The sequence below is a fragment of the Poecilia latipinna genome, unplaced genomic scaffold (assembly GCF_001443285.1).
Source record: "Poecilia latipinna isolate Pla-1442-1.1 unplaced genomic scaffold, P_latipinna-1.0 Scaffold1547, whole genome shotgun sequence".
NCBI lineage: Eukaryota > Metazoa > Chordata > Actinopteri > Cyprinodontiformes > Poeciliidae > Poecilia > Poecilia latipinna.
The window spans coordinates 4,997-21,927 of NW_015114163.1; the positions used below are offsets into that span (position 1 = coordinate 4,997).

Below are 16,931 nucleotides of genomic sequence, written 5' to 3' on the forward strand. Positions count from 1 at the left end.
GTTGTTAAAGTTGGGGGAGGATTAAGTCGTCCTGTTAAAGTTCAAAGAGGTGTTAAACCAGGCTGTCCCATATCTGGGCAGTTGGACTCTATTGTAGTTGAGCCTTTTTTACTTAAAGTTCGCTCCACCCTCACTGGCCTTGTTCTTCCAGGTTTGCCTCATAATTGTAAAGTCTCTGCTTATGCTGACGACATTAACATTTTTATTAAGAACCAGAATGACGCTATGAGTCTTCAGCATTGTTTGGAGCTTTATGAAAAAGCTTCTTCAGCTAAAGTAAACTGGGAGAAAAGTTCTGCTTTAAAAGTTGGCCCATGGACAAAATAATAATCTCCCCGTATTACCAGGTAATATTCACTGGGTTGATCAGGGCTTTACATTCTTGAGTGTTTTTTTGGAAACGGAGGCTGTTTTGAGAAAAAATTGGGAGGGTGTCATGGAGAGAGTGTGTGCCAGATTATCTAAGTGGAAATGGTTGCAGCCTCAGCTATCTTACAGGGGAAGAGTCTTGGTAGTTAATAACTTGGTTGCTTCGGCCCTCTGGCATAAACTGACTGTGTTGACGCCGCCATCCTCTCTTGTACATCATCTCCAAAAGACTCTAGTGGATTTTTTCTGGTCTGGATGCCATTGGGTGAGAGCTGCTGCGTTGTATCTACCTGTGGAGGAGGGAGGACAAGGACTTATTGACATCATGTCGCGGATCGCGGCTTTCAGGCTTCAAACTCTGCAGAAGCTGTTATATGGGGTTGGACTGCCATGGTTGGATACGGCGCGTCTTCTGCTAAGGAAAGCAGGTCGTATGGGATATGATAAACATCTCTTTCTGCTGAGACAAGGATCTTTGGATTTGACTGGTCACCCCGTTCTACCAATCTGTGCTAAACGCTTGGAAGATTCTCACCTTTGAGAGAGAGACTGAGTCAACACCTGGAATGTGGGTTTTTGAAGAGCCTCTGTTTGAGAACAGTTTCCTCTCATCACAGCTCCTCTCATCTGATACGCTAAGATCTAGGATGAGGGAAGCAGGCTGTGTGAAGCTGGGTCATCTGATGGAGCTGCCCAGTCTGATGGAGAGTCTACAGATACGATCCAACAGACTTGCATTAAGGATTAAAGAAGAAACATGTGCCTCTCTGCCAGTTTCCATCAGAGCGTTTGCTGTTAACAGTACTCTGTCTGACCAATGGGATGATGAATATGAATACGTGTTTCCTTCCCTGATCGTCTCTCCTGCAGTGGATCAGTGGCAGGATGAGCCAGAGAAGTTGTTGTCTCTCCAAGCTTCACCTTTGGGTTGTTTTGAAGGCCTGGGGAGGAAAGGTTTGTACCATGTCTGTGTGAAGGTGCTGAATCTACGCTCTCTGGCAGAAGTGAGGGTGTCGAAGTGGCTTGAGTTTTTTGACTCCAGCTCTACCCCAAGAGGCTGTTGGCGGTCCCTGTACAAACCCCCCGTTGAGAAACGGGTGGGTGACCTCCAGTGGAGGATTGTGCATGGGGCCATAGCTACAAACAGGTATCTGGCACACCTTCATCCTGGCGTTAGTGTTTCCTGTTGTTATTGTTCTCAAGATGAAACTTTATCTCATTTATTTGTTGAATGTTTAAGATTGAAGCCTCTTTTTGTTCTTTTGGGTCGTTTGTTTGGTGGTTTTGGTGAACAGTTTTCTAACTGTATTTTTATTTATGGTCCACGGTATTGTGCAGGAAAGAAATCTATTCATATTCTTTTGAATTTTATTTCTGGAACTGCGAAACTGGCAATATGGTTATCGAGGAGAAACAAAAAAGAACGGTCATCAAACAGATGATGCTTATGTTTTATTTCAGAGACTGATAATCGCTCGAATTCGTGTGGAGTTTGAGTTTTTTTAAGTTGACAAAGAACATTGATGGTTTTGTATGCAAGTGAGGTATTAATGATGTTTTATGTACATTGGATGAGGCATCTTTAGTTATTCCTTTTTTTGAGTTAGCATTTATGATTGTTTTTTGTTGTTGTCAAAAAACAACAACAAAACAACAACAAGGAGTGTAAAATAAAGGCAATTTTAAACTCTCTCTCTCTCTTTGCTTCTCTCTCTTTGCCTCTCTCCCTTTGCCTCTCTCTCCCTCTATCTCTCAAGCAAGTTTGAGAAATCCTTCAATCTCTCTTCGCAAAGAAAAGAGATATCTAAAAGAGATAAACTTAAACATTCCTCTGTGTATAAACACATTCACAACATAATATAATATAATTAATTTAATTTGAAAAATTTACAGTTGCAGTGAAATATTGAACAGATATTTTCCTGGCTCAAAGTTCCTCATAAAAGGAACTTTGGCGACATCTTGTGGCCAGATTACGACACGGAACATATGCAAATAGCCGTTTATTTCCTTCTGAAATCTTTGTTCTCCTCTAATCTTGAGGAGATGATGGCCTACATTCTTTGTATCACATCGCCTTTGCAGAAAAACTGTCCACCTTCCTCCAGCATGCCTTCTCAGTCCGAATGTATTGATAATCCAACTCCTCCCTCTGCCCTCTGTGAAGGTCTTCTTAATTTGAAACCCTAAAAAAGACCTCCTTTTTCCTAGACTAGCTATTGCCTCCCTGCGCTTTCTTACGTTTACTTGGATTACTGGAGAAGCCATGAACGATGATATTAATTTTCTGCTCTATTTTAGAATTGTAGTCTGTCTGTAGTTTTTGCAATGGTGGCGGTCGAAATGAACGAGGCCGTTCAATTCATGTTCAAAATAAAAGGTTTGTCATTCACATACCACCAAAGGAATATGCTTTTATTTTTGATGCTATACAGTCTGGTGTATAATGCTTCTTAAGTCCTCTGGACCTCCACTAAGTCTGAACCCTCCTGTCACTAGCATTGGCCAAATGTGCCAATGCACATTGTAAACAGCAAGACACAACCGTGAAATAGATACCTTATTAATGGTCTCTAATCTAAATGTAATATCTTAGAATAAGCAGTTCAGCTGAGAACTGAACTGAACCAGAAGAAAATCTGGTGTCTTCCGTCTAAATATCTGATCACGGTCAAAGAAGTATCTTTTAAGATAATCAATTTTATCCCTGCAATTTTTTTCTACAATGATACAAAAATGACACTGCTTATTCTGCCAACTCTATCAAGAAGATCTGACATTTATTCTGGTCCTGTCTCATGTATTTTTTGGAAAGACATTTGTACATTTATTTCACAAAACACTCTCGCCAACTTTCTCCTTACTTCTAAAACTAAATTGTTTGGATTCTTCTCTTATCATACTAATGAGCTAAATTCATTCATTGCAAAATGTCATATGCATGAATAAAAAATTTGAAATAACAAACCTTCCTTCTAAATCTTTAAATATTTATTCAAATGATATATTGCAACACTTTAACATCCAAAAATACCAAAGCCATTAAAATAATTGATAGGTGTACTTACTTTAATTTATTTAAATTTTTTTATTTTCTAAATCTATTTATGTTTGCTATATAACACCCTAGCATATTGTATTGTTCCAATTCAAAACATGTTTTGATATTGATTTTGCTCTTTTGTCAACCCATTATTATTGTTCAACCCAGCGCCCCTCAAGTCTAGCATCTTTCAAAATAAAAGCTTATTTCCGGTTCAACCGGCTATCAAAGTAAAAGACTTTGTTATGACTAAGACTAAGGCTATGTAAAATGAAAAAGAGTTCATAAATTGCGTTGTTATTGTTGTTGGGGTTTTTTTTAACTAAGAAAGCAGTAAAACACATCTTTTTTTATGATATTTCACATGTGATTTTTCAAAAGTTATCTGATTCAACCGACTAATTTCAGTTCATATTAATGTATTTAACTGGTTGAACTCGCTGAAAACCATCAGAAGTAAGTGATATGAAATTGTTGACATTATTCACGACAGATTTAATTTGAAAAACATGTTACCGGAAGGAAGTGTTAACCTTGTAGTCTCTGACGGGACACGCCGGGCTATTTCATTGCTACGGCAGTGTAGCCGCGTTGCACGTTGCTAGTTAGTTGCAATGTTGTAGCTATTAGCACGGCAGTCATTCCTTTGCTGGGACGTTTACATTGATTAATTCTTAATCCTAAGCTTTGTATAGTTTGGCTTTGAACAGCTGTCAACAGAAAATTATCAAGGAATCATTCGCTTTGCTGTAGTATTGTGTTTCTACTCGCCCATTTTTCTATCCATCTTGCTAGCTTGCTAGTTAGCCATATCTTAACGTTTCCTTCCTTTGAGCGAGCTTTCTTGTGTCCGGCTGGAAGACCATGGCAATGAGACAAACGCCTCTTACCTGCTCCGGGCACACCCGGCCTGTGGTTGACCTGGCCTTCAGTGGAATTACTCCCTATGGATACTTTCTCATCAGCGCCTGCAAAGGTGAGGCTTGTTTATAAGGTCTTGTTTATTAAGCTGTTATCCTATCTGATGGATAAATTCAAGCTTGATGACAGCACACTTCACAACAAACCAAATTTTAAGTTTGTATTTATTCAAATTACAGTTTTGTATTTCTAAAATTCATTTTTGTAGTTTTGATTTAATTAACCTAAACCTGCTGTTGCAAAGATTCAAATGAAACTTCTAAGTTTATGGTTTGGCTATTTTTACTAACAGTTTAACGCTGTATCCCGTTTCCAAGAGTTATCTCTACCCTTTACTTTGCCTTCTCCCTCTACCTGTTGATTACTGATTCAGATTCAGGAAACTGTTGAACTTTCCGACTGTTTAACGGGACATTACTTTAAGAATCTGATATACAAGAGGAAAAATAAGTATTTGATACATCACTGTATTTTTTTAAAGTTTTCCCCGTTCAAGAAGAAGGGAGAAGGTTGTAATTTTCATCATAGGTCCACCAATGTGTGCCTATGAGACAGAATTATAAAAACCCTGCAGATTCACCAGGAATATAATTTGTGAATAATTGTTTTATTCCATTAAATAAATATTTGCAGGGCTCTAGATTAACTTAAAAATAAGCTCAAAAATCCCCTAAACAACAGTTTTACAGGATTTTTAGTCTATGTTTCAAGGTAATGTTGGCTTGTAAATAATGAGCTATTTATTTGTTGTCTTATAAACAAAGTTATTTATTTGAAGCAGAATTAAAACAGTAACTTACTACAAAAGTGGTAAGTGGTTCAACAAGCTTAAATTTAAACACATCTCAAGATAAAATAAATATGTAAAATCCAAATTATTAGTATAAATGTTGTAACATTGCTTAGTAGCTTGTGTTTAGCTTGAGATGTTCAAGCCATTTTTTCTTCTGAAGAATTAAACTGGACTTGAACTTAGTGAAGAGAAGCTTTTCTGCCATGTCATAGTAGGGTTAAACTTAATTATCTGGGGTGGTTCAGTGTATTTTCATGTATGCATTTATGTGAGTGAATGAACTGATATGCTTTCTTTTAGTGCCTTATGACATGTTGTGAGTTGGTGTTATATAAATAAACTGAAACAAATAGGTCTATCACAATAACACATTTTGCTGTTATTGTGTATATATATTGAATATTTTCAATATTCAATATATTGAAAATATATTTTCAATATATTTTAAATATATTGAAAATGCAAGGTTTCTCTCTCAAAAACCAATAATCATTTTAATTTTAAGGAACACTTGATTCTAGAACTGGAAGATATTTGAAATATCCGAAGTAAAAACAACAACCAGTAACGATAAATAAAAAGGAAATTAAAAAAACATACACAACCAAAACCATAAATAAAATGTATTAACTCTCTGTAAACAGAGTTGCCCTTCAAATATATTAATCAAAATAGAAATTGTTGTGCACATTTTGATTTATTATGTGATTAATTGTTTATTTTGACAGGCTTATAACTGAATTAAGCATGAACTCCTGGCTTAATTCTAGCAGTGAACTCCTGTTAAGAGCTATACTAACCAGCTAAGGTTCAGCTCAAGTCTATTGGTTAATAATTCTGTCTTTCAAGCCTTTTCTTGTTTATTTTTTCTCACTGTCAGATGGCAAGCCCATGTTGCGCCAGGGAGACACAGGGGACTGGATCGGAACGTTTCTGGGTCACAAAGGTGCTGTCTGGGGAGCCACTCTGAACACAGACGCCACCAAGGCAGCCACTGCTGCTGCTGACTTCACAGCGTGAGTGGGGGAATCCTTTATTGCCTGGATTCAACAAAGTAGCTGAGTTGTGTGTAGCTGACTCACTGTGCTTGTTTTGGTTTTTCTATTCAGAGGGAAATTTTTGAGAAACTTCTAAAATATTTGTTGTTGGGGTTTATGGGTCAGCTGGAGTTAAAGCTGGCTGGACACACTTTTCACAACTTTTGAAGTCTTCACAGATTTTCAAAACATGTGGTCTTGACACTAGCTGACCAGATTCAACATATTTTTTTCCTGGAGTAAAAGAGTGATGGGCCTGCTGATTACTCAGAAAATGGTGCATTGGTGCATTTATCAAACCATCTAAACTGCTAGAGTGACATTTCGAGGTAGATGTCAGTAAAGAAGAACATGCTCAGAATGTGGACAAACCATATTTCTGTTTTACTCCACCATAAAATGAATTAAATAGCAGTGTTTCCCCCCAGAAAACCTGCTAAGCCTGGTGGTAGAGGCATTAGGGCAGTCCACCAGCGGCCCACCATGTTGTGTTAAAAATGTTCAGTCACAAAAATTCAGAGGTGCATGTGCAGGTGTCATAATTTTGAAATAATATCATGTGAAGTCAACAGGCAGGTGTAGGGACAGCGCCCTCTTCAATGCATCTACTATAAACCTAGTTTAATTCATCTTTACTGTCACTGTTCTTGGTGTATAAAATAAAAGATGCTTCGCTTGGTGGGGGTGAAGTAAAGCCTGGTGGCCCGCCAGGCTTATAATACATGAGGAAAACGCTCAATACTCAATACATAAGTTTTTTGTACAAGTAAAATTTCCCAAATGAACATTTTATTTGGACAGTCCTGTTTTTTTGTTTTTTTAGGGCCTACATGAAAAAAAAAATACATGTGTATTGTGTAAAAGTAATAATGTACATCAGAGGAGCACCCAAAGGCGAACAACTGGAGGAAGTGCAGAGATAATTTCTCTGGAAAATCTGCAAAATGCTCTCCACAGATCCAGACTTTAAAAGTCCTATTTGCAGTTTCCAAAGGCTGTGTTTCCTACAAGGTTTGCAGGAAACACAGCAAAATTTGTTGATTAGACTAAAATGGACTTCTTCACAGTAGTAGATAGTGGTGGCAGCATCATGCTGTGGAGACACTTACCCAGGAAGGCTTTGTGGTTGCTGTGTGTTTGTGTGTGTGTGTGTGTGTGTGTGTGTGTGTGTGTGTGTGTGTGTATAGAAAAGACTGAGTGTTGAAAATCACACAGAGAGATAAGTTGTGTGTAGCTCCACCACTGCTTCAAGTTTCACCCCACGCTTCCTTCTGTTTTAAAGTTTCTGACTCGATCCTGTTTTTATCACTTAGATGATTTTTATTTTTGAAGTGAATCGGCACCTAGCCACTTCCTCTGTGGTTTTGCAGGAAGGTTTGGGATGCTGTAAGCGGAGACGAGGTCCTCTCACTGGCACACAAACACATTGTCAAGTCTGTCAACTTTACTCAGGTTAGTTCAGTTTTGTATCTGTGTGTTCTCACCACTGATATTTTACTGCAATCTGCAATATAGCCGTGATTGCTTTTATACAGACTGTAAAACAAAACCTGTATGGGTCAAGGGCTGTATGATATAGTTGCAAATACACCTATGGAACGTTTTTAGATTTTTTTTAGATAGAAATATAAAATATTGTGCATAATGGGTAACCCACTCTTTATTTCTTTAAAATTTCTCTTCAAACAGCATTGACTTCCTGTAGTCCTTGAAAGGTGCCTTCATCAGTAGTATTCTAGTCTGTCTAAGGCCATGTGATGTTTTCTAAGGGATAATGTCTTATTTTTCTGTGACAGTTTTCTACCCACCCACTGCTCACCAGAGGACTGTTTCACAAAACCAGAATAGCGGATTAAGCTGGGATTTTCTGGCTCTCCTGGCTTAATTAAGCCTCAATTACGATGGCGATTTATCCTGTGCAGCTAGCCTGCTCCAGACCGAGCTAACAGCCAAGCATAGTTAATCCTGGAGCCTTACCCGTTCTGTCAGCAGTCACACTGATTATAAACTGGCATTTTAACTTAACATAACCCTCCATCTAAAGATGTTTGGTGTGAGCTATGGCATACTTAGTTTATCTAGCATCGGCGTAGCATCAGTGAATGTGTGATCGATTTCATTGGTCTGTTGAAGAAATCTGTGGATGCGCATTCATCTGAATTACTTCAGCCTGGCTCCAAATAGCTGCACCTCCTCAGCCTGGTTTGGTCTTTACGAAGATGATAGTCAGGATGATTTGGAGGTGAATATGTTTTTTCATAGTTAACATTTTTAACTGAATAAACATAAACATATATAATAACGACCTTTACATATAATAATAAACATTTCCACATATCATCTCTGATATCCACCGGACTCTCAGTTGCGCGATATCTCAGCTGTTTGGGATTCCCCTCTGTTCTTACGTCAATGCGCTTTCTGATTGGCTACCTGTAACATTCAACAGGTTGTATTGTCGTTCCCAGTCAGAGTAAACCCCACAGGCTGCGATAAAAGGGCCAAGACAACCCAAATTGGGTATATTCAGGATTTAGCGGGAACATCAACATGCAGAAGCCTTATCTGACGGTTCATGCCCCCCGGGCCGCAGCAAAATTTTCCAAGTCTTGACCGGTCCGCAGTAATAAAAAGGTTGGAGACCACTGCACTAAATGACCTGCCTCTTTTCTTCAGGACAGCAATTGTCTGCTGACTGGAGGAAATGATAAGCTGCTGCGCATCTACGATCTTAGCAAACCTGATGCTGGTAAGTCAGCCTGTAGGAAAAGAAACATGGAGACCATCCTTCTTTGAAGCTTCTCTTGCAAAGTGACAGCCTTGATTTTTATGAGTTGAAAAGTCCAAGCAGTATAAGTGTTCCAACGTATATTAGATAGTATAAAATAAAGAGTGAGACTTGACATGATTGAAAATTTAGAACTTCTTAGTAACTAAAGAAGTATTTATTTTGACTAGCAAGATGGTAAATGCGTCAGTTTCAATAGGTTCAGGACAGTTTAAACTATTGTTTTATTACAGTGTTTAGTTTGGGAGACTTCCCTGTGGCCATTGGAATAAGGCTACAGCTGAATACTTTGAACTAATAATAACCCACTGTCAATCAAATGCATCCTTTCAGAGGAGAAAGGAGTTGGCTGTGATCTTACATACTGGCTTATCTCTAAACCCTGATTTACATGAGATTGTTCATGAGACCCAAAACGAGAGCAGGGCTGACAAACCAGACACTCAGAGTAGATTGCAAGCTTTTAAATTTCAAAATAATAAATGTATTATTTTAACACTAGAATTTATTTTTTTCTTTTTCTTTATTCAGCCAATCTGTTTATTGTATATTGCGTCACTCTAATGTTCTCACATCTGATTGGCTCATGATATTTAATTGTCCTGTGATGTTTGTTTGTGTCATGTTACTGATGTATAAGCCAAGTTACACAGAGTCATTTGGCTAGAACTACAATCTGCCGAGAGTACAACAGCAGAAGAAGGCAGATGGCGTTCTGAAGATCCTGAAACCCGACTCCTTAAAAAGCATCCTCCACTGCGAAGAGAGAAGAGCCGAGCTGAACAAGATGGCTGTTGATGTTAATTCAGTATTTGGAAGCGTGGCCAACATAGACTGAACAGCTTCATTCGCTTCCTCTGCTGCTATTGCTGAAACTACAGGCAGACTATAATTCTAAAACAGAGCAGAAAATAAATGTCAGTGTTCATAACTTCTCCTTCTGTTCACTGACTGTAGAAATTTTAGTTTAGGAATCCACTACAGAGGGAGAAAGCCCAGACTGAACTGTGAAGAGATTAGAATTGAGTGGGATAACATAAGGAGGCAATGCCAGGTTAACATAATGTCTATTTTTGCATTTAAAAAGACTACAGACTATTGACTGATAGACATGCAATACCAACAAAAATCCTCCAGTGTCCCAGACTTCTCCAGCTGGGCCGGAGGTCGGTGCAGGAGGTAGATGATGGAGTCATTCACCTCAAGACCAGGCTGGTAGGCAAGCCTTCACCAGGACGTCACCAGGGGCCGTAAATGGCTGAACACCAGCCTGTTGACAGTCTTCATCAGATGTGAAGTCAGGCCACCGGTCCCTAGTTGCTGAGATCTTTAGGATGTTTAGTCTCTTGTAGTGGTTCCACACAGCAGGTCTTCCACAGCTTCAGGCTCAGGCTGAACATGTATTCTATGATGCCACTATGTTGATCTGCACAGTACATCAAGAGCCTGGACCTGATGCCGTTTGGACCTGCAGCCTAGCATAGCATCATTGATAACTACCACATAACATACCATCTATAATGTAGAACCGTACGCCTTCAACTGTGCTTGTGTCAGAAGAGAATCGTCTTGTATCTAAAGCTCAGCAAATGAAACCTATTGTTTCCTGCTGTAAGTAGCAATAGCAGTGATGTTAAGCTAGCCAGGCTGACCATTGACTTGTCTGCTTATGTGTGTTGTAGCTCCTCAGGAGATTGCAGGTCACAGCTCAGCCATAAAGAAGTCTCTGTGGTGCAACAACGACAGTCAGATCCTCTCTGCTGCTGAAGATAAAACTGTCAGGTTTGTATTTTGTCTTCTCATGGAGACTTCCTCTGCTACATGTTGCTTGGTGTCAGACTTGCACTTCAGCCAGACTCTGGTTGCATATTGACTGCTAAACTGTCAAACAGTTCAGTGCTGAGAAACAGTTTGAGATTGGAAACTGTGTGTGTGTCCAGGCTTTGGGACAGTAGATCCATGGAGGAAGTGAAGACTCTCACATTTGACACGTCTGTGAGCAGCATGGAGTATCTTGCTGACGGGGAGATACTTGTGATAACGTATGGAAAGACCATAGCTTTCTACAACGCTCTGAGGTACTGCTACCCTCTCACCATGGTCACTTAATGCTTCACAAGTACATCCATGTTGTTTCCTCTCCTAGCTGAAGCAGTGTGCTGTAGGGGTGCAAGGTTTCCTCCAGAAAACTTGCTAAGCCCATTGGTTGGGTGCTAGGACAGTCAGTCATCCAGCGACCCATTGTATTTTTGAGCTAAACAATGTTAAAAGTTGACAAGAATTTAGAAAATATAACTTGATAATTATGTGTTATTAAAAGATTGGAAGATTAACACCTGAACACTTGCTATAAAGCCTTAAAACTATTTAAATAAACAATGCTAATTCTGGTGGGGGCACAAGCAAAGCCTGGTTGCCCGCCAGTCTTATAATACACTGGGAGAAGACCTGGGGTGTGTGATGTAGCCAAGTAATGATGCCATGATACATTTTTTTAAATACCTGTAATATCACAGACAATATTCCACAATAACGCTATAAAAAATAGTCTGCTTTTTAAATTCCAGTTGGCCAAAGAAATCTTTTTTTTTTATTTTGGAAAAAAAAAATAAAAAATAAAAATTATATATATATATATATATCCATCATATATAAATATGTACAAAAACACACAATGAATCTAGTGCATCAAGGAAAATATAACAAATGAATAAATACGAACATAAACTAATTTTGACTCCCATCCTGCAGTGTGGTTTGCATTGCTTTACCAACAATGAACCACTGATTTAAATATTATTTAGCAGACATTACTTTAGCAGCTAGCTTCTTCTCTGTTTCTGGGTAATTGTCATATCCTTGGGTTTCCAGCATACGCAAGGATACGGTGCTGACAGAACAGACAGAAAATGTTCTCCTATTTCATGCAACTCAATGGTCCTGAGCCTTGCACTAAGCTTCCAGTTATTTATGTATTTTTTGAGAAGCCGTCGGTGTTTCAGAATGTTCTTTTCACTGACTGGTCTATTCTGTCTGTGTGGAGAAAGGAGCTGATCGGATGCACAGCTAAGTATGGAAGTAAGTATGGTGGTGTTGAGTGTTTACTTACTTCCAGCATTTTTCACAGGTTGATGTTCATTCTGACTTCTGCATTTTTTTCTTGGTCTAGTGTTTAGAACCAGAGCTGACAAATCAATGCTGGCGTATTTATGTATATATCAAACATACATAAATACACAGAATATAGTAATCTGAGCTGATTGTTATCCATCTCTAAATAATCACTGTGGGCTCTAACCAGTTGTTTTTGTTGTTAAGCTTGGACCTTATTAAGACGGTGGAGGCACCAGCTCCCATCAACTCAGCCTCCCTCCATCCAGAAAAGGACTTCTTTGTTGCTGGCGGTGATGACTTCAAGCTATACAAGTTTGACTATAGCACTAAGGAAGAGTTGGGTAAGAGTACTAAAACCTTTTATTAGCATGTTGTTGACCAGAAGATTGTTGGGCTTAGAGGATTAAACAGAGGAACTTCTTTGGATGATCAGAGGGAAGGCAGTTGTGTTTCAATTTAAAAATATTTCAACATATGACCTAATTAAATAGGAGCATTCTCTGGGGATACCATGCTGATGTTAACGCTTGGCAAAATATATATTTGTATGTAAAATTCAAACATTTGGTTTCAGAGCTGTTAACTGGTTTAAAGGGAAGTAGGTAAGGTTAGCATCTTAAAAAAGAACTGTACAGTTTCTTAAATGTACTCTCTTGTTCTTATTAATTCAGTAACAGCTTTGCAGGCTTTAAGTGACCAAGTCATGTTTATTTATATAACATTTCAGCAACAAGGCAGTTCAAATGCTTTACATGATGATATCAGACAGTAACAAATTATAATACAAGCAGCAAACATTACATTTAGTCAAATATCAGCAAAAATCATGAAGCAAGTACATATCAAATGTATTAATCAGTGTTCCAGTAGTTTTTAATCAAAAGCAACTCTTAACAGGTTCAGTGTTTTGGCTGTTTTACAGTTTTCTGGAATTTTATTCCAGATTTGTGCTGCACAGAAGCTGAATGCTGCTTCTCCATGTTTGGTTCTGATTCTGGATGCAGAGCAGAACCAGAAGACCTGAGAGGTTCTGGAAGGTTGATACAGCAACAGCAGATCTTTAAAATGTCCTGTGGTGCTAAACCGTTCAGTGATTTATAATCAAAAGTTTTGTCATCCAGACAGTTTAAATGGTGTAAACCTCTTCAGTGTTGTCAGCCAGGCTGATCTTGTTTTTTTTTTACAGCGGTTATATGTTACAAAAGTTAATGTGGTTAATTGTTGTTAATTAGCTTCAAGTTTTCTGTGATGTCCTCTCTGCAGAGTCGTATAAAGGCCACTTTGGTCCAGTGCACTGTGTGCGCTTCAGTCCTGATGGGGAGCTGTACGCCAGTGGCTCTGAGGACGGCACGCTCAGACTGTGGCAGACGGCGGTGGGGAAAACCTATGGCCTGTGGAAATGTGTTCTTCCTGGTAACTCTTACTTTGATCACTGACAGATTTTTGTCACATTGTCAGTAGGATTGGAGCAAGTCTTACAATGATTTGATTCAAAAAATATTCTCTTGCATGGATTTATATCTAATTCATATACTTCATACAGCTCAACTGCCCTGTCTTCTTTCTGCACATGGTGAGACGTTTTATAGGGACGTTTGTTGTGGTTGCTCACGTGATCGAGAGAGACGGGAAACGATGAGGGAAAGAAAGAAACTGAGTTTGCTTATCCAATCAGTTATGGCCTCCACTCTAAATGTAGCTTTGACCGAGCTTCTCTCAGGAGTCTGCTCACCCTAACCCTAAACCAATAATGAAATAAGTTGTTCTCGTTTATGATTCTCAATGAATAAACAACTGAGTGAACTCTTTGGACCGCTATGTCTTTTGGTCATTGAATGGGTAATATTAAAGAAGAAACAAATGGTGATGTAGTTTTCTTTTTTTATTTATTTTTATACGTTGTTTTGGCACTAGGGCATTTTTGAATGAACCCAGCTGACCACAGCTTCTGGACATGGTGCTCTATCCACCAAACCCCACTTATTTGATTTAAAATACAAAGCATTTCTCTCTTTCAGTGTCAAAAAGGATGAACAGAAAAAAAAAGTTTTATTTTCTATTTCGTATAACAAAAAATAACTTTAAAACAAACAAAAAAAGTCCTGTTGTCCATACTGCATTACCAGGTAATGACATGAGAAGAGCTCCAAAGTGGGAGAAAGAAAATCAAATGACCAAAAGATGTACATCACATCGGTCAGTCATTCTCCTGCAGGGTTTCCCTAGAAAACTAGCTAAGCCCAGGGCTTGGGGCAGTAGGGCAGTCATCCAGAGACCCACCATGTTTTTGAGTTAAAACATTTTTTAAAGTTGACAGGTAATTTGAAAATATCACTTGATAATCATTAGGGCTGTTGTAAACGAATGTTTTAGTAATCGAGTAAGCTATCAATTATTCTTACGATTAAAGTAATCGGATAAAAAAAAGATGAAATAAAACATTGGTAAATCTAACATAACAGCAGTGTTGCTATTGCATATCAATATCAGTCCAATTTTTCATATTTGAGCTTCCCTAACAATAACTTTTCTGTAGTTTAGAAAACTAACCTGTAACAATAATAGCTCACTTTCTAAGTTAACCTGAAGAAAGTTATACATAAATCTGAAATTATATTCAATTTAATAAAGAGGCATGCTCTTTATTGTGCTCACAAATAGCCTGCCTGTTTGTGAGCAGGCTATTATAAAAAACCGTCTGTACTCCAGCTTTCTGTTTATGTATTAATCTTTAGTCAGTTTAATAGATGAACTCTCACCTTGCTCAGCCATTTATAGTGTTTGTGTTCATGTTAGCGACGGGATTTAACTCCTGCATTCGTCACACACAGAAACGCATCTACCAGGTATGTAACGTCACGATGCTCTTCGCCACCCATTGGTTGTGACCAGGATGATATGGAATTTATTTCCCGGTATTTTCAGTAAAGCTATGCATTCGCACAGCCGCCCGTAGTGTTCAGTCTATCCGCTCACCTGTATAAATAATCCCGCCATGTTTGTCCCACCGTTCGCTCTGAACCAGCAGCTGCGGGAGGAGAAGTACTCCAAGTATCGCTCCTGTCATTTTAAGGATGTTTGTCGTTTTAAGGAAGAACGACAAAAATCAGTATCATGACTCAGTAAAATCCTCCCAGGCTGAACTTGAAAACTGGACATTATGCTGCCAACACTTAGCTTTCGTCAACAACTCAGGCGGAAGTGAGAGAGCAAATGCCGGAGAGAGAGCCGGAACACGGTGCGCTAAATGATAAAACATAACTTATCGAAGCTTCGAGGCAGATCAGTTTTACTTGAGGAATTTTAATAATCAAGGTACTGGAATCACTCGAGGAATCGTTTCAGCCCTGATGGTTATGCATTACTGGAAGACTGGCAGATTAATATCTAAACACAAACTAATGTTTTAAATGAATGCAATAATAATTAAAAAAAAAGCAATGCTAAGCCTGATGGCCCACCATGTTTATAATACACTGAGGGAAACTCTGCTCCTGCACTTCTAACTGCTTGTGTTGCGTTTTGTGTTTAGAGGACCTGGGAACAGAGAACTCTGAGCAGCTGTACAGCTCGACCCCTGAGATCAAAGCCTGAGGACGGAGGCTCAGCTGAGGAAGGAGAGAAACAAAGAGGCGATGAGCGTCACGGGTTGCTGCAGTGTCTTTTACCAGGCCACATCAAGGAACAGAATCCGAAACATCTCCATCCACCGGGAACTGATGTTGGTATTCTGAGTGCTCTGTTTGTCATTGACCAATAATGATACACCCTTTTCTTCTTTTTTAAAGTCCTCCGAGGACAGGTTTGGCTGCAGAGGAAAACAGTAGAGCTGTGAGTCGAGGCTGACTGCTGCCTGCTTTCTCTCTGATCAGCCACGTTCTGAAGACCTCAACTTCTTTTAAATTCCTTGTTATCGGCACAAACCCCAAATGTTAAGATGCTTGGCTCAGTTTTGGTTTCAATATTAAGCTTTTAAGAAGCTGGACCAAGGCATTTGTTTTCAGTTCATAGTTACAGAAATACCAGAAGTAGTTGCACAGTTTGTGCTGAAGGCGAGGTGATTTCATTTCTCCAAACATGATGACTTTGAGTATTTGCTGGTGTTTTACTGGATAAGTCATAAAAAGTGTCCAAATAAAAGAAAAATATTGTTTTGTGATTACTTGGAAAAGAAAGAAATGTCACTGGATTTTCCATGTTGCTTTTTCATTTGTGTCCAGTATAAAATAAATGAACTTTGGTTTTATTTGTAAGTAATCCACACAGCCCACTGTTTGGTGTTTTTTGTTAATCTGTGTATTTTTAATACAATTTGTTAAAGGTCAAATGGATTACTTCTTTTTTTTCTGTGTGTTAGGAGTAGAGTCTGAAACTTCTGCTTTAATATATCTTGGAAGAAAAGAAATCCAAAGTATTACTGAAAAGTCATAAAAAATGAATTGTTGGGACGTAGTTCTAGTTTGGCTTTACTGACCCCACAGTCCTACCATTCTCCTGGACATGTTTCTGCCAGGATGTTTTCTGTCCACTAACATCCTACCACATATTCAGTCTTAAGTCACAAACATGGAGTTTTGCCATTTTTTCCTTTAATTCTTTCAGCTAATATTTCTGGTTTTCTTCATGTTGTCAATGAACTAATTACCACAACTTATGTTCTGTAAGTGATCATTTAACTGGAAAGATGATTCCTGAATTGAGCCTTCATTCATTAATGACCTGCTTAAGACAAGGTCATGGACTTCTGCTGCCTGTGTCCAGAAGTCCAGAGTAACGGACAGTTTCTGCCTGGACAGGAAGTCAGTCCATTAGATAAGTGGTGAAGTTTGTTTTGGAAAAGGAAATTCTAAATGTTAGATTTACTTC

General features: G+C 38.7%; 1 protein-coding gene across 1 annotated transcript; it reads left to right on the plus strand.

The window, feature by feature from the left end:
* Positions 1-3,952: 3,952 nt before the first annotated feature.
* Positions 3,953-16,493, plus strand: strap (serine/threonine kinase receptor associated protein). The gene is made up of 9 exons (XM_015058525.1): positions 3,953-4,388; positions 6,007-6,142; positions 7,534-7,615; positions 8,840-8,912; positions 10,634-10,733; positions 10,892-11,029; positions 12,270-12,406; positions 13,329-13,478; positions 15,598-16,493. Exons 1-9 carry the CDS (start codon positions 4,277-4,279, stop codon positions 15,657-15,659), a joined length of 990 nt encoding a protein of 329 aa, XP_014914011.1. The 5' UTR covers positions 3,953-4,276; the 3' UTR covers positions 15,660-16,493.
* Positions 16,494-16,931: the final 438 nt, after the last annotated feature.

Coding starts and splice junctions, on each gene's coding strand:
- strap (XM_015058525.1), top strand. CDS start 4,277: ATGGCAATGAGACAAACGCCTCTTACCTGCTCCGGGCACACCCGGCCT. Junction 4,389..6,006: donor TCTCATCAGCGCCTGCAAAG/GTGAGGCTTGTT, acceptor TCTCACTGTCAG/ATGGCAAGCCCATGTTGCGC. Junction 6,143..7,533: donor GCTGCTGCTGACTTCACAGC/GTGAGTGGGGGA, acceptor GTGGTTTTGCAG/GAAGGTTTGGGATGCTGTAA.